The sequence below is a fragment of the Bombus vosnesenskii genome, unplaced genomic scaffold, assembly GCF_011952255.1.
Source record: "Bombus vosnesenskii isolate JDL3184/JDL3185 unplaced genomic scaffold, Bvos_JDL3184-5_v1.1 scf7180000013294, whole genome shotgun sequence".
NCBI lineage: Eukaryota > Metazoa > Arthropoda > Insecta > Hymenoptera > Apidae > Bombus > Bombus vosnesenskii.
Window position 1 is genome coordinate 1,439,819 of NW_022882945.1, and position 17,718 is coordinate 1,457,536.

Here is a 17,718-nt window from a genome sequence, read left to right on the forward strand (position 1 = left end):
CTATAAAAGGTTAATATTATAAAAATCATATCACACAATAGCCTAGATCTTTGTATATTCCTTTGAATTACTGACGAAATTTTAAGAAATTAACAATAAATAATTTTTTAATGTGATATATTTCCTATGTTATGAATTTCGATATATATTCGATTATATGTCACGAACATCTCCACTTAAAATTGAAGTTTGTAGCAACGGTTGGATAAAGATTAGATATTTCTTTTCAAAATTAAAGCGATTTTCATCGATAGGAAAACGCAGTTGATACATTAACAACTATTCTCATGTGATTTATTTATAAAATTGTTAACGTTATGTTCATAACCAAGCATTATTGTAAGAGAACGACTGAATAGGCAGGTACGAACTGCGGTGGAAGGGATTGTATTGGGGATCGAAGAGGCGGAGCAAAGAAGCGCATGCGCAGTTAGATATTTTTGATACTTTGACTGGGTCTCCTCTCTAAGCGTAGGCTCGGCTGCAGTCTCACGCGAAGTGTATAGTCGGATAGTGGTGTGTGTGCCCCCAGTCTTCTTCTCTCGCTTCTGTTAGCCCTTGCGTCGCTAAAGTCTATCAGTGCGTTTGTACGAGAAATGGAGCTCGAGCAACCGACAACGCAGTCGAATTCCGACTCAGTAAGTGACTATTTAATATCTGTTTGCTTCACTGCGTTTACCTACGTGTACAGTTTTTTAGTATTTTGTCTTATATTACGGCTTTTCTCTTGTACGTACGGCATAGTCGTGGATGCAAAATTTTTCTAAGTCCCAAAATGGCGTCTGCGACTAAGTCCTACCTGGCTCGCTTCACACTGCCAGACGTTAAGTCCAACGGAGAAGTAGATAGTTATATACCGTGCTACGATCTTATTAAGATGATATTTATATGTGAATTTTATTGTTTCAGGAAAAAAAGATCAAGGAAAATAGCAATGTGACTGGAAATCATAATGGTAAGTGGTTTATTCGTACAGTTTTAACGTATGTAATCTGACATAGCTGAAATCAGAACTTTATAGCAGCAAATGTTAAGTTCAACGCAACGACCAAAGAGTTAAGGCTGCCAACGACCCGACCGGTCTGACACGTGTTTCGACTCTGACGAAGCGTCCGAACTACTTACGACTTCCTGCAATTCAAACTTAGTTTTATTATTTTAGTTGGCACTTGTTCACGCTCTGTATTACGAGAATTTAGAATTTCAATTTTTTAAAGTAAAAATTATGGAATGTTTCTTAATTTGCCTCTTTTAACTAAATGAATACAATACATTCTAAATTATTTCTGCATTTCACATTTAGTTAAATATTTCGAAATATAGCCGTAATAAATTTAATCGAGGAATACAAATAATTTTTTTTTATATTTTAGTAATTATGCAATTTTATTTAAATAATTACATGCAAAATGATTTATTTTTTCAATAAAAAGATCTTGAAATACAATTGATATTATATATATTTATGTGTGTGTATATATATATATATTATATGTATATTTCTAGATGCTCATATAAATGGCATGTCAAATGGATTTGACAAAAAAAGAGAACACAAATCCGAACATAGGGATAAGGATAAAGAACGATCTCATAAATCAGATCATAAAGACAAAGAGAGAAGCAAAGAGAAGGATAGAAATCATAAAAGTGATCACAGGGAAAAGGAAAAAGATAGACATAAACATAGTTCTAGTTCTATTAAAGAAAAAGATAAACATGATAGTAGCAGTAGTAACAAAGATAAAGATAAGGATAGAAAGAGTAACTCATCATCTAGCAAGGATAAAGAACACAAAAGTAGTAGTTCTTCAAGCAAAGAAAGAGAAAAGGATAAAAGCAAAGATAAAGAACATTATCACAGATCTAGCTCTAGTTCAAGTTCCAAGGATAAAGACAGGTATATTTAATATAATTTTGTACTTAATCACACATAGTTTTATCTTCATATACAACAGATTATGTTGCAGACATCACAGTAGTTCCAAGGATAAAGAAAGCAAAGAGAAAGACAGAGAAAAAAGTAAGGATAAGGACAAATACAAACACAGTATAAGTTCAAGTTCTCGTGACAAAGATAAGGATAAAAATGTCTCTAAGGATAAAGAAAAGGAGAGAAAACATTCATTAGAAAAGGACAAGGAAAGACATTCCACATCTCATGCAAATGACAAAGAAAAGCATCGCTCTTCTGAAAAAGACAAAGATAAACATAATTTATCCAGTAAAGATAAACATCGCCATGATAAAGAAAAAGATCGACATCGTCATGAGAAAGAAAAATGTAAGTTATAACATAAGGTATACAACAAAGTTATGAACGAAGAATGAACTTGTTAATTTTTATTTTATCTAATCTATAGCAAAACATAGAGAAGATAAAGATAAGAAAGAGAAGGAGAAGGAAGAAATTAAAGTAAAAGAAGAAGTAATGGATGTAAAACCTAATCACATAGGAAATGAAGTATTTCAGTTTGATGTTGGCCAAACCTTGAAGCATGAAGTGAAAGAAGTACATATATACTTTTTCTAATATATTTATTCTTATACTTGAAACAAATGAATTCGAATAATTAAATAAATTTAAAATAATAAATTACAGGAACCTATATCACAAATTGAACCTGAAGATGATGATGACAGCGGTGGAGAACAACCATTATATATTAAAGAAGATGAGGATGACGAAGAAGCTATGAATGAAGAAGAAGGTAGTATGGATTCAACTGATGGAAACGACACAAGACTTTCAGATCTTCATAATACAACAATTAAAACTGAGGAAGAATCAGATGAAGACATGCCATTGGTAAGTCAAATTTATATTAAATTTTTATTATTTAAAAATTAGATATGTATATTATAATATAAAAATTATACAGAGTGCAAGGTCCATGGCTCCTACAAGTGTTAAAAGAAGTTTAGATTCAGAGGAAGAAGATGATGTCCCACTTTCAGCACGTAAAAAGTCGAAGAAGAATGATACAAAAGCAAAGAAGAAAAAGCGAAAACATGAAGATGATGAAGATGAAGACGAAATTGAACAAGTACTGTGATTCTTTACATATATTCTTTATATGTATTAATGATGTTATAATCTTACTTAACAATTTCGCTACGGCGGTTCGGTCCGCTGTAGCGCCGCCACTGAACTGGACTCACATCGAAAGTGTACACATTGTGGATGGACAGTTTATTTTGGAAGAAAAGGGACTTTTCTTTAAAACAATATACTCATAATTTTTACATAAAAGATATAAACTTATTTAATAGGTATAAAGAATCTGATTAGCAGTTGAAAATAGTGAAAGAATAATATACAGTAATTAATAATTTAATTCAATATATGTTTTGAAACATGGAAACACACACAACCCAACATCATATTTTTGGTATTGATAACGAGATTCTTGTCTCTTAGAGTTTTTCGCACACACAACACATCTTTGTGATCTATGTTTTCCTATAGCTTCATAAAGTGAAGGAAAATGTCTTCCATTGAGTCTTGATGGGTGATTTTTTCCGGGTGTAATAGGATGACAGGTTCTTTTCTGATATTTTTTTAAAATTTGATCTATTAATTGCAGTTGAAATTTTGCAATTGATATTGTTTTGTTGGTTTTCAATTTGTATAGACAATATAAATTCCTTAAGCATGTATCAATCATATGGAGTATATATTTTTTGTATCATTTTGTTGTACACGTCGCTGTGGGTCACATCATGCATATCTGATATATCTCACATTCGATTAACTATAAAATAAAATTTATAGAAACCAAAGAAGAAAGGTGCAAGAGCATCAAAGGGAGAAAATTCTAGCCCAAGGAAAAAGAAGCAAGAAGAAGAACAAGAAGTTTGGAAATGGTAAGGTTTCTTATGATTTGAGGAATTACAGCGTATAAATAAATAAGGTTATATCGTCCTAACCTTATTTTGTGTGTATGCGTGAATTTTTCAGATGAAGCATAATATAGTAAAACTTATATACATATTTTTTAAAGCAAAATATGTTTAAAGTTATTACAAATATCAGAATAACGTCTTTGATAAATTTACATTGTTTTTATAGATGCAAATGTTCTACAAAATTGAAAATGCATAAGTATTTATTTATTTGAAGGTTAAATTTTTGAAGCACAATGAAACAAAACTAAAAACACACAATGAAATAAAACTAAATGAAAAAATTGTTATAGGTGGGAAGAAGAGAAGAAAAATGATGGGACAAAATGGACATTCTTGGAACATAAAGGACCAGTATTTGCACCTCCATATGAGCCACTTCCCCCTGATGTAAAATTTTATTACTGTGGAAAAGAAATGAAATTAAGTCAAGATGCAGAAGAAGTTGCAACTTTCTATGCACGCATGTTAGATCACGATTATACTACGAAGTCTGCATTTAATAATAACTTCTTCCATGATTGGAGAGAAGTGATGACTGAATCAGAGAGGGCTAAAATAAATGACTTGAGTAAGTGCAATTTTAAAGAAATGCATTCGTATTTTGTTCAAAAAAGCGAAGAACGGAAAGCAATGACAAAAGAAGAAAAGCAGAAAATAAAAGAAACAAATGAACAAATACAAAAAGAATATGGTTTTTGCATTATTGATGGACATAAAGAAAAAATAGGTAATTTCAAGATTGAGCCGCCTGGTTTATTCAGAGGTCGTGGTGAACATCCTAAAATGGGCAAACTGAAAAGAAGAGTTATGCCAGAAGATATTCTTATTAATTGTTCCAAAGATTCTAATATACCAAAGCCACCACCAGGCCATAAATGGAAGGAAGTTCGGCACGATCCTAACGTTACCTGGCTTGCATCTTGGACAGAGAATATTCAAGGACAAGTGAAATACGTTATGCTCAATCCATCAAGCAAACTTAAAGGAGAAAAAGATTGGCAGAAATATGAGACTGCTAGAAAATTAGCACAATTAATAGATAAAATTCGTGCTGAATATAGGGAAGATTGGAAAAGTAAGGAGATGCGTATAAGACAAAGAGCTGTTGCATTATATTTTATAGATAAATTAGCTCTCAGAGCTGGTAACGAGAAAGATGAAGATCAAGCAGATACTGTAGGTTGTTGTTCTTTACGAGTAGAACACATTACATTACATGAGCAAAAGGATGGAAAGGAGTATGTAGTTGTATTTGACTTCTTAGGTATGCTGAATTTTTGCTCATAAATTAGATAAAGATGACATTTTTTAGTATAATATTTGTATATATGTTTTTATTGTATTTATAGGTAAAGATTCTATAAGGTATTACAATGAAGTGCCAGTAGAAAAAAGGGTATTTAAAAATTTACAGCTTTTTATGGAAAATAAATCACCAAGTGATGATTTATTTGATCGTCTTAATACAACCGTTATGAATAAACATTTAAATGAATTGATGGAAGGTCTCACTGCTAAGGTCTTTAGGACATATAATGCTTCATGGACATTGCAACAGCAATTAGATAAATTAACAAATCCTGATGATACAGAAGCAGAAAAGATTTTATCATATAATAGAGCAAATCGAGCTGTTGCAATATTGTGTAATCATCAACGTTCAGTGCCTAAAACCCATGCAAAATCTATGGAAAACCTTAAGGCAAAAATAGAAGCTAAGAAGCAAGCTATAAGTGAAGCAGAACATGCTGTAAAGGAAGCCAAACGTGATGCAAAGCATGGATCTGTTAAGGAAAAAGTGTACGTATTGGTTAATTATTAAAAATTAAGTAGTATTAAGTTTAAATAATATTAAGTAATTTATTGTGCATTTATTATTATAGCGTATATGAAAAGAAGAAGAAGGCTCTTGATAGATTAAAAGAGCAACTGACAAAATTGGAGGTTCAAGCAACAGACAAAGAGGAAAATAAAGAAATTGCTCTAGGCACCTCCAAGTTGAATTATTTGGATCCTAGAATTACAGTTGCATGGTAACTTTGATTCTTTTTTTATTTTATATTAAATATTATAATCATAAGCACAATATTACTTTTTATTTTTATATTATTTAGGTGTAAGAAACATAATGTCCCTATTGAGAAGATTTATAATAAGACTCAGAGGGATAAGTTCAGATGGGCAATAGACATGGCAGGACCAGATTATGTATTTTAACCCCATAGAAGATTGATTATTACGAAAAATAACTCCCACTGATTGTATTTAGTGAAATTTTCGTTAAAATTATTGAAGGAAAAAGTAATGGTATAATTTTCTATATTTACAAAAAATAAATGTGAAAATGCGAAGACATATTTTGTATAGAACACTACGTTAAATTTCGGTAAAGACTTTATATTCAGTATGTAATAAACACATACTTGTAATCTAGAAGTGATCGCTTAGCAATCATCGCGTAAAAATTTTAGCGGTCGCATTTGCATATAGACGTTTAATTGATCTTATAAATATTAGAAACTAAAATTGAATAGTTTGACGAAAATTTAAATTCGTGTTAGGTAGAAATTTGTAATATTTGTGAATTAAAAAAGCAAAATTTGTGCAAGTGATCTAAATTTAGAGAATATAGCTCAAAGATACTTCAGTAAAACAAGAATTTTACAGTCTCTAAATTTAGAAGTGCACAATAAACATTGGTTGCTGCATTGTACATAGGACTATGAAAACTTTGCCAGCCAAGTAAGAAAGAGGTATGTGTATTAGATCTAAAAAAAATGTGACTGCCGAATGAGCAGCTAATTTTTATATTCCTTTAATTTGTCTTTTCTCATAAGTGTATAATGTCATTAATGGAATGTTAATTAAAGTTAGAGTCGCGCGCTCTACATAAATTTTTTAGTATAAAATTTATCAAATCGAAATTGTGGTTAGCCAATTTGATTGAAATATAGCGTCTCGAAAGATAATTATAACATATTAATGTATTTAAAAAATAGATTATTGCTTTTAGCGATTTATGCTTTATAAAAGAAATGTTTAGTCTATAATAAATGTGAACACAGTGTATCTTTAACATTTTTTTAATATTCGTACACATAAAAACCTTGTGATCACCATGATATAGAATATTGTAAAAAAAAATACTTCAATATGTTACAAATTAGTTATCATATTTATAGCCATAGTTGAATTTTGTTTACTGTTTAATAGCAAGATACTCAAATTTATTGCAATATTTTTCAAAATCCTTTCCTAATATATACCTGTAAATCATTTGTACAAGATATTCTAAATTTGAAGAATGTCTTTGTTTATGTGACTCATGGGACTCAAATTATACATTAATATTTGAGAGTATGTGTGTGTGAAACACCTTATTTTAATCTGTTATAAGTAAATCATGTTTAGAATAGATTATTCGCTTATTTATCTTGGAATATGAATCAGAGACGAGTAATTTTTTCAGTAGCTTAGGATATATTCACATTAGTTAGATTGTAGACTTTATAATAAATATGTTATTTCCATCATAAAAATATTCATTCATCTTGCTAAATTAAATATTAATTACTCGTCACTGACATAATATTCCCATATCATTGTGTTGTATGCATATGAACACATACAATTTTTTACACTCATATATAAATATATATATTTAAGGAAGCTGCAATTATAAAATTATACAAATATGTAATTAGAATGGTGGTTCTTTATAACTTTTGTATTAAAACATTACGTTAATAACAATCACAAGTTAGTTCATTTTATTTAAAACTATAGAATGTATACTAATGTGTTTTAAGAAATGTTGTAAAGTTATTAAAGGCCACTATTCTCATAAAACTGCCAATTATTGTATGAAGAGTCGCATAATTTAATCGTCTGTTATGCTACAAACTAGTTTTTGATATATAAGTAAGTTTGGTCATGTTCTAATCTCATTAATAATTTAAAATGAATGTTTCATTCATTTCAAACATTTTACTGTCTAAAGTAGTAAACTCTTATAATATTTATCTTTTTATATTATTGTCTTTTTCCAAATATTCATGATTATAAACATTTCTGAAGATAAAACTAGTACAGTATATCAGACTACATTAACTTATACGATGATCAAGTAGACTGAATTTAAGATATATATGTGCGTATATGTCACATTACTCTTAATTTACTTTATTAAAGTCATTTACGATATAGAAATTAGTAACTAATTAACATGACATAATGAAATACAATCAGTACATAGGCCTCTAATATCAAATGTTTTATGCACATAACATCAGATATAACATTTTTAACTTTTACAAGTGAGAAGTAAAAATACAATCGATATCTAGTACAATGAAGTGTACACAAATTAAGGTGTATGTATATTTCGGACATTATCATTTCTATACGATACTGGAATAATAAAACTTATAGTGCAAAAAGATAAATTGATTTATTTACATAATAACTAAATGTTCACATACTTACTATTAATAGAATCCAATGATTCAAAATACATCGCATCCAGTTATAGGTGTGCTTTGTTTTAAAGTAAAAAAAAAGTATAACCCGACGATACTTTACTTTTATTGGTTTATTATTAAAGAGCAAGGTACAATAATATACTATTATATTACTGCAGTTAGTGTTTATAGTAATAAATTATTAATAATTTAAATCAAATAATTGTGTAAATTTGTAATAAATATTAAAAGATGTAAAAACATACAAACATAACGTTTCGTGTGCGTGCAACATAATTTAGTCCCAGATCAAATAAATATTAAATATTCTCCTAATATTTCAAGCCAGAAAATAAAATACAGAAATTACATATTTTATATGTTCAAATAATTCATATGTCAAAAGATACGTAATGCGTAATTTCAAAAATAATCAAAGAAACTTAACAATATATTTGTAATTTATATTCTGGCTAATGAAACATTTACAATACATAATATAATCTTTAACTGAAAGGAGAGAAGTAATACCATAACAAAAAAAAAATAACTTATTGAAATACAATTTTATATCTAATAAAAAATAAACTTGAATTAATTATAATACAAAATTTGTTATGCAGCATTGAATATTAATCCTTATTATTAATTATACGGAAATCGATATAGAAGCAAAAAACTTGTTTTTATCTCTCCATATAATTGATAATATATATTACACAGTATCATGGTTTTAGTATATAAAATATAAAATCTTGATTTAAGATTAAATGAAATCATTTTTTTTTTCTTTTTTTTTTTGGCTATTATGTCACAGCAGAGTAATTACCAAAATAGTAGTTCCTACTTTAAAAAGGTAGACTAGACTATGTTAAATCACTATTTTGTTACAGTTGTTATATGTAACAAAATATATATTATGCATCAAAAATTGAAGCATTTTTTGAATGCTTACATAAATTGCATTCTACAATGTTAAATTTAATTTTATTTACAGTTCCAATCAACAATCATTTGTTAGTAATATTATTCTCTTTTTTTCAATTAACAATTTTCCTTCGTTAATTTAAATTCAAAACTATTAATGGAAATGCTATTTTTTAACTTGACAATATTCAATAATTATGAATTGCATAAGTTATGTTTTATGAGTACCGTAATTTGATCTATATGTCATACTAAAAATATAAAAATCGTTTATTGTCTTTCATAAGTGTTTATATGAAGTATTCCAATACTAATAGTAGTAGTGGTAGTAGTGATAGTAATAATAATAGGAGCAATAGCAGCAGTAGTAGTAATGATAATAAAGATATTGAAATTTCTTCGATCTACTACGAAATATAAAACAGTACATGGATTGTAAAATAAACTAAAAATATCGTTGCAAGACACGTTCGATTAATTAGAAATAGACAACATTCTTTTTAAATGAATTCCACAAATTTGCTGCATATAAATGTAATATCAGAAAGCATAAATGCTTATTAAAATATTACAATATTAAATTATTTTGAAAACAATTTAGATTTAAACACGCATAACATTTTTAAATATTAGCGGATATCTCGATATTCATACTAGTCATTTTGTATTGCTACAATTAAGTTCGGCAATACATATTATGTTACTCATATAATGCCTATTCCTTCATGTCAGAACATTATACCAGTTTACTTTTAAAAATTTATCACAATACATCGAGATAAACATCGATGTAAATTAATACATACAATTTCATGGTGATTATACAATTTTGCAATCCCTTTCATTCTGGATCAGTTTCTCCTTCTCCGATCGTCAATACTGTAACAAGACCAGCAGCTGCTACCTTAGCTTTATATGTCTCCGGTTCGAACCAGCGAATCGGTTCCTGTTAAATAAAAATAAAGTTTAGTTGCATAATTGCTAATAACAAACTATATTGTAAGTAACTATTGTAGTTTCTACATTACCTGGATATGATGTTATAAGCAGCATGCTTTGAAATTGTAAAGCAAGTGTTAAATGGTTTATGTAGATGCATGCCATTTTAGAGTAGTTACACAAACGTTTTCTAATATAATTTTGAAGTTGAACAAGAATTTATCACACATTTGTTATAATGTACGTATTACATGATTTTAAAAAATACAAAGTAAAAATTTATTATCTTAAAAATTCCATAAGTGTTATACAATAACATTCAGTATATAAGCCTTTTTATATAATGTAAAATTTAATAATTTTTTCACATAATATCATTAAAATAATAAAAATTGCAATAACGTTTTCTTAAATTCATTTAATATTAATCACTTAAATTTAATATGCATAGCATATTATGCAACTGTTAAACAAATCATAATATTTGAATAATGACGTATATGGGAAACTTGAGAGAATATAAAATTTACATACAATGTTTAACAAACATATAACACGACATATTTTCGTTTTTGATTTATATTAGTAATCAAAACCCTAATTCATTAAAAAAATAAATATTTTAGTAATAAAATAGAAGAATATGATTAAAAAAAGAACTTTATGTAATTATTTAACGATAGCATATATTATGAGTTTAATTTATTTAATGAAATAAACATATACTACTGCAATAATATTCAGTAATAAACATCAATATATTATTATAACTCAAGGGCAAATTATATTGCTTTCAATATAAAAAAAACCATTATAAGTAACATATAACAAGTTTTACATATGATCACATCTACATAATACTGTCAAAACAATTTTTTTGGTTGAAGCTATTAAATATCACAAAAATCATGTTTGTTCCAAACTTTTGGTTTAAATATATATATTGTATATGAATTAAAATATCAGCCTTGTAATTTAATATTTCCAATGGAAAAGAATATAAGCTAAGAAAAAAAGAGCTTAGGAATCAATTCTAACTGATCAAAGTTAAAAATTTTTAGGAATTATGATACTTTCGTGAAAACTGCCTTCCACTAATGGAAAATATCTGTTCTTCTATGCTATTACTGATTCTAATAATGTAGTGAGATTTAATATCTAAGGACGAATATTCCAAAAGTGGAATAAGTAAAAATATAACAGTTATTTTAGCATCAGCACATTTCAATACGGGAAATAAACGTAACTCCAAAATAGTCAAATTAATTTCAAGGCGTTAATCTTGTATCATCTTGCAAGAAAAATTAGTAAATAACACTGTCGTACATCAGGTGATTAGCATTGGTATCACATTGATGTACCTTGCGAACAATGTTGGGACATTCCTTTTGAATACGAGCCCAATCTGCAGGCGGTCGTTTAGCATAAGGGCCTGTTGAACACAGCAACAAAAACTCGTATGTGAGTTCTCTAATTTCTGGAACTAAACAAAGTATTACCAAAGTATTATCTTTTGTAGTTGAAAGCTTTCAATAATCACTCAAAATAATTACCTCCCTGAGTTGATGAACTTGGTTCAGGTATAATAAAGGGTTTATAAGTTTCTTCACTTTCTGACGTCGCAGTACTATCCATATTTAATTCTCGGGCTACTTCGTTTGTATTATTTGGAGTTAACAATGTTTTTTGTGTACTGGAAGACGAAATCGAAAATGGAGACTCTTCTTCGAAATTGAAATATTCTATACCACTTGTGAAATTTTCAGAATCTCCCAAGAAATATTCATCTAAAACTAGTTTTGCAGTCTAACATACAAAGTAATTGTGTTAGAAACACATCAAATAAGATACTTAATTTATACCTTCAAAAAAGAAAGATTATTACCCTAACAAGATCGAGATTGCATCCTGTGATCTTTAAGGACTGGTTACCAACTGTAACTGTATATTTATATTCGCCAATACTGGCGTCGTTGGTGGAGAAGCTGTGGAGGAGCGAACTTCGTAAACGAGAGTTTTGTTGCTGATGTTGCAATCGATTACTTTCGTCCGACGCACTACTATTTAGTGAGGAGCTAGAACCACCCATGGCTCCTTTTTCTCCTCCACCTTGCTCCAATCTCACCGGCGATGCATTTCGTTGAATCGTATCTTTTATCAAATCCTTCGCGTAACTGACGTAATAATGGATAAAAAGTAACTTAGATATTCCAAGTTTAACATAGAATAGTAAATAATTAAAATTAAAATTGAGCTCACTGTATCTTGTCCTCGGAAGTACCCGTGATTTGGACAAGTCGTTCTTTGGCTCCAGGGTTTACTACAAAAAAAGCAGTATGTCAAACATATTTTGTAATATCAATAAAATGTCAAATGTTTGTTATCAATTAAAATTTATTATGTAAGTCTCATTTGCATTGTGGTTAATGTGCAATTTGTCAATGCAAAATTATATATCAATAGATATCTATTAAATATAAATAATGTTCAAACACTCCAAAACAAATTATTTATGCATTAAAACATTAAAAAGTATAACATTAATTATGTAAACATTTCCTGTAAAAAGAGATAAGATAAATTTTTAGATATGTTTAAAACTGTAAGCATTTATAAGCAGTAAACAAAATAGTATGAAATGCATAAAACACTGAATAACATTGTAGTAATAACATCAAATGTTATTCAACATTTTATACTTACTTATATGTGATTTAATAAGCTGCAAACAATATGCATACTAATGATAATAAAATGTGATAACAATCAAGACAGTCATACAGTAAAAAAAGATTTTGAGTAATCACACAATCGAATTTTCACAATATCATTAAGTGATTAACATAATAACATATAAAGAAAAAATATTTCATGCAAATAAAGGTAAATGTAAGTTACAACATAAATTATATTCGTGAATGTACAAACATCACTTGCTGTCATAAATTTATTTTACAATGTTGTAAGAACAAAACCGATTTATTTCTACGTTTTATTACGAAAAGTTTTTCAATATATTTTACTAATTTTTTATATATGAATATATAGTAAATATTTAACAAAATATTTAATCATAAGAACAGAAAACTCCAATTTCTATTACTTTATAAAGTGGATTGATGTAATGGAAATATTAGGTATGTAAAGATATTAAAAAATATATAATTAGTTATTTTTGTAATGCGTGAACATGATGCTATTAAGCCATCTGCAAATTATTTGTTTACCTCGCTGGAAGGAGATGATTGTCTGGCTGAGCTCTTCGATCATGTGAACCCGCCGCCCTTTTATTCCCATCACTGTATTTTTGTGCAAATGATTTAGAAGTAGAAACATAATACTTACTACTTACAATAGATGTGAAAAACAGTATACAAAATATAAGATATATCAATAAACAGATCCAAAAATATAGTGCAACGGTAACTTAAAATTAAAATAAACCATTCAGAAATTAAAACAAGTAAGCCGTATTCTACATTATATTATGATGTTTTACATGTATGTATATTTCATCTACAATATACATATGATTAATATAATTTTAAAAAATTTTAAACTTCTCTTACCTTTACCAGAATCACTGTTACGTATAACAACTTCATCTTTACAGTAGTTTTTTCCAGGGATACGCGTAGGTTTAACAAATTTGCCACTATTTTTTATAACTTCACCAGGTCCTAAAATAGGTGCCGCAGTAGGGGAAGTCATTGTTGCCATAGGAGATGACAATACATTTGTAGGTGTGTCAGGAATTGCTTCTGCCTATTAATGTCATTTAGACTTCTTTACAAATCATTCCATTTATAATAAGACATAATATAATAAAATATAAGGATGACATACATTATCTAAATGCGATAATTTCTGTGTATAATATACATCCATAGAATCTGTGTGACGCCATTGCTTGGCTCTTAATTCTATAAGTTCCAGCAGGTGAACCCTAGTCGTCAAATCTAACTTTTCGTCTTGACTTCCATTTCTGATCGCCACAAAAGCTCTGTCCAGCTGATCTATAAATTAAAAGAAAAAAAATTTAAATTATTAGTATCTTGACTTCACTCCATTTTTTATATTAAAAATATTATTTTAAGCTATACCTTTATAAATAGCTTCTAACTGAGGAGCACAAAGTTTTAAATGATTACACATTGTAATCACACTTATTTGCAGCGTTCGATCATGGAAGCCATTAGTTAGTTGCATAGCAACATTGTCGATTAAGGACACTATGTCCTCCACTGTAAAATATAATATTTTAATTTGATAAATTATAATAACCAAAATCAATAATTAAAACATTATAAAGGAAGTGAATAAGAGAATAAAACTTAATACGCATGTCTTAGGTATGTAATACAATAAGTGATAAATTATATAAGTATATTAATTAGCAATATATTACCAGTCGTAATCCGCCCATCGACGGTCGCGTGGCGTTGAGCAAGTTTAAGCGGCCGAGGTTTTTCGATTTTCTTGATGGTTCGAGCTCGATTTAGTTGTGTTGCGGCCATTCTCTATAATCTTAAACAAACAAACACAAAGAATGAAAAAGGACATTAAGCAGAGCTACTAAGTAGATAAGGATTAAACACAATTTAATGAAATTAACCAATATAGCCTTTATTTCTTTCACATAATTAGAAAGCATAATTTTCAAACACTACCTTTAAGAAAGTAAAAATAAGTATAGAATTTTCTAGCCGATTTCTTTTCACACACTGTTGAAAGTCTTCCTAACGTGACGCTACTTCATAATGTAATAAAAGCAATTATTTGTATGATCAATATTTATACAGATGTTGCATTGTTTTGGCAACTTAATATCATTTTGAAATTAAAGAAGAGAAGGATATTTTATTATTTTAAGTTTAATCGTTTTGTAGAGCGTATTCTTCAAAATTTTCGATATGTAGTTCTGCGCCGCGGGTGATTTAAAAATAACTACGGAACAGAGTGTGGTTTATGTAGAAAATACTAAGCAATAGCAAAGAAAAAAAAATTGAATATTTAATGTACTAACGTGAATTTTAACAATATTTGCTACAGTTGTTGGAGTTGGTGCGAAAGTAGAGTAACTTTACAATAGTAAATTATTTTACCGTAGCCTACGTAGCGATAAAAATAATTTATGCGGTCTCCATGCGAGCGCCTTTGGTACTTTCGACATCTTGTAAGGCACGTTAGAAGAAGAGGGAAAATGTGCAAAGAACAAAGAGAGATAGTAAGCAAAAGAAAGGAGAAAACAAGAGTGGGGGAGGAAAAGTGGAAGGGAAGAGCAAGAAATAAAGAGGGGGGGGAGGGAGGAGAAAAAATATAATGAATTATTTAAATTTTGCAAAGTACAAGACAAATAACATAAAGAAAATTCTTTATGTATACATCGAAATACTGAATTCTATTAAGGTAGGACATTAACATGAACTACCATTGCAAAATCCAAAATTATGAAAGCTAAGGCACATCACGTCGAAAAAACACTTAACATTTAACATTAACCAAATTGTTATATTTAAAGAGCAGTATCGACAATTTAATTTCTGTAATTAAAAAGTCACTTACCACCACGTCGACCGTGCCACAGATCAACGACAGGCAGATCGTCTAAAAGAAATCGGTAAGATATGTCGACTGTCGTTGACATACGTTACGAAGGTATACTCAAGTGTCTTAAATTTACAACAGTGATACTAACATGTTATTTAAAATTCACTAGCAGAAGGAACTTAGTTCGATGAAAGCACGGTTACATAAACAAGTCTCGACACTCTCTAGAGAAAAGCGCTCAAAATTTGAATCGTGAAAAATCAATATGGAAGACAACAAAGTTCTTGTTATTACAAGACAAACAAAGATGCATAGAATGCCTCTGTTTCTGTTTGAGGCATGCATAGCATGTCATACACGCACAGGACGGAAACCATTTTGCCTTCCATATTGATTTTTCTCGACTCAATCTTCGAACTATTTCTGCCATGCTTTCGCTCACTTTCAGTATGAGTATCGAGACCTGTTTATATGATCCCAGATGGAGGTTTCTGTGTTTTTAAAACTTTTACGTACAACTTCATACAATAGAAGAAGATAGCCAGGATACAAGGGACAGAAAGTGTCCTTGAACCGATTTTTATCATGCATCATTGTGATGCACCATTCGATAACTCACCAAAAGAAAACATCGTAAATCAATTTTCAGCGCTCTATCTTGACCAGAAGGATAGTTACAGAGTGAATTCGAATTATCTCTTTTTATCCTATTTTCCCAATTTAATGGCATGCAAAAATTCTGGATTATTATAGACACATTAGTGTCGAAGTGCAAGAAAATACTGAAAAATGTAGATTTCGCATAGCAGTTTAAAGCGATCACTGTTTTATTATTATGGTAACGACATGTTAGCACGACTATTATTCTCAACCTTAAGACTCAACCCAAGCCGACGATCTTTCGTGAACCATACATACTTAGTAGGTAATCACTGATTTTTTACCTGAAGAGACACATTACATCGGAGCAGGACAATAAAGTAATAAAGTAATAAAGTCTTAAGTTGAACTAAATAATGTGATTTAACTTGTGTTGTAATTTAAAGATAATGAAATGCAGGGGACACTGGTAAAATATTGTTTTTTTATTGAAAAGGCTATCAATACGCTTACTTGTACCATTGAATATTAAAATATTGAAGTAAACAAAGAACGATACGAAAATTTTGAATTACAGAAAAATTACATATACTGTTATGTGAAATTAAAATTATTTGATGAACATGTTATACTTACCTAAGTGGAAAGATACGCTTCAATCACGAAACAACACTTTGAGTAGGTATAAGAATGGACCACGTAGGAGTTAGCATTGATGCTTAAAATATCATTGACAATTAAGAATTTTTCAGATAATGACAGGAATTTTCCAGGGGAAAGAATGGAATAAAAATTAAGCTAAAAGGTTTACATTTAGCAAATCCCTTAATTTTCCCAAATATTTTCACATGACAATTATAATTGAACATAAGATCGAAAACACTAGATGGAGGGTTGCTACATATAACAATAAGCCATTTTTACGGATGAATCCCTGATTCTTTAATAAAGCAATTACTTTTCAATTTGAAAAAGAATGATAGTTTTTCCCAATGTATTGTCTTCAGAATCCCTACATAAAAGAGGAGATCATAAATATGAAAATAATAATTTTCAAAAAAAATGAATACCGTCCCTATCCATTTACTCAAAAACAGAAGATCTAATACTGATTTTATACATTTACATAATATATAAAATGTTAAAGAATATCCGTAACAGTAAAACAATACGTGGTTGAAGGATCGACGGAGTAAAATGTGTTCAAAAATTATTTGCATGGACATTTTATGATAAAATATTCCTAAAATACTTTTAGAACACTTTTTAACGAACTCCGTTTATTGTCGTGTAGCAAATAATAGAAAGAAAATCGATGTAATAACAAAAAAGT

General features: G+C 29.0%; 2 protein-coding genes and 1 long non-coding RNA gene across 8 annotated transcripts; 1 reads left to right on the forward strand and 2 right to left on the reverse strand.

Moving 5' to 3' along the window:
- The first annotated feature begins 470 nt into the window (after positions 1-470).
- On the forward strand, positions 471-8,225 carry LOC117232957 (DNA topoisomerase I, mitochondrial). The gene is made up of 12 exons (XM_033492769.1): positions 471-638; positions 910-955; positions 1,507-1,900; positions 1,971-2,284; positions 2,364-2,512; positions 2,603-2,809; positions 2,883-3,047; positions 3,776-3,867; positions 4,200-5,173; positions 5,259-5,709; positions 5,793-5,942; positions 6,024-8,225. The coding sequence occupies exons 1-12, from the start codon at positions 597-599 to the stop codon at positions 6,124-6,126; spliced, it is 3,087 nt and encodes a 1,028-aa protein (XP_033348660.1). The 5' UTR covers positions 471-596; the 3' UTR covers positions 6,127-8,225.
- On the reverse strand, positions 486-903 carry LOC117232973. The gene is made up of 2 exons (XR_004493231.1): positions 738-903; positions 486-679 (listed from the first exon to the last, which is right to left on the reverse strand). It is a non-coding gene; the product is annotated as an uncharacterized LOC117232973 (long non-coding RNA).
- A 367-nt stretch (positions 8,226-8,592) lies between the features above and the next one.
- LOC117232964 (eukaryotic translation initiation factor 4E-binding protein Mextli) lies at positions 8,593-15,953 on the reverse strand. 6 transcript variants are annotated; one of them, XM_033492785.1, is made up of 12 exons: positions 15,801-15,953; positions 14,644-14,762; positions 14,339-14,479; positions 14,082-14,251; positions 13,805-14,000; positions 13,463-13,534; positions 12,495-12,555; positions 12,121-12,409; positions 11,789-12,041; positions 11,597-11,718; positions 10,325-10,350; positions 8,593-10,242 (listed from the first exon to the last, which is right to left on the reverse strand). In XM_033492785.1, exons 2-12 carry the CDS (start codon positions 14,750-14,752, stop codon positions 10,197-10,199), a joined length of 1,485 nt encoding a protein of 494 aa, XP_033348676.1. In that variant the 5' UTR covers positions 14,753-14,762; positions 15,801-15,953; the 3' UTR covers positions 8,593-10,196. The 6 variants fall into 6 exon arrangements, with proteins under 6 accessions (XP_033348676.1, XP_033348672.1, XP_033348677.1 ...); XM_033492781.1 differs by lacking the exon at positions 10,325-10,350 and having other exon boundaries at positions 8,657-10,242; XM_033492783.1 differs by lacking the exons at positions 10,325-10,350; positions 15,801-15,953 and adding an exon at positions 15,341-15,449 and having other exon boundaries at positions 10,138-10,242.
- Between the last annotated feature and the right edge of the window lie 1,765 nt (positions 15,954-17,718).

What these genes read in the sequence shown, in the direction of transcription:
- LOC117232957 (XM_033492769.1), top strand. Translation starts at nt 597, where the DNA reads ATGGAGCTCGAGCAACCGACAACGCAGTCGAATTCCGACTCA. An exon ending in TCGTCATGAGAAAGAAAAAT is followed by an intron (nt 2,285 to 2,363) that starts GTAAGTTATAAC and finishes TCTAATCTATAG; the next exon opens with CAAAACATAGAGAAGATAAA. An exon ending in AGTTGTATTTGACTTCTTAG is followed by an intron (nt 5,174 to 5,258) that starts GTATGCTGAATT and finishes TTGTATTTATAG; the next exon opens with GTAAAGATTCTATAAGGTAT.
- LOC117232964 (XM_033492781.1), bottom strand. Translation starts at nt 14,752, where the DNA reads ATGGCCGCAACACAACTAAATCGAGCTCGAACCATCAAGAAAATCGAA. An exon ending in GTTAGAAGCTATTTATAAAG is followed by an intron (nt 14,252 to 14,338) that starts GTATAGCTTAAA and finishes TTTAATTTATAG; the next exon opens with ATCAGCTGGACAGAGCTTTT. An exon ending in AATCATCTCCTTCCAGCGAG is followed by an intron (nt 12,556 to 13,462) that starts GTAAACAAATAA and finishes CTTTTTTTGTAG; the next exon opens with TAAACCCTGGAGCCAAAGAA.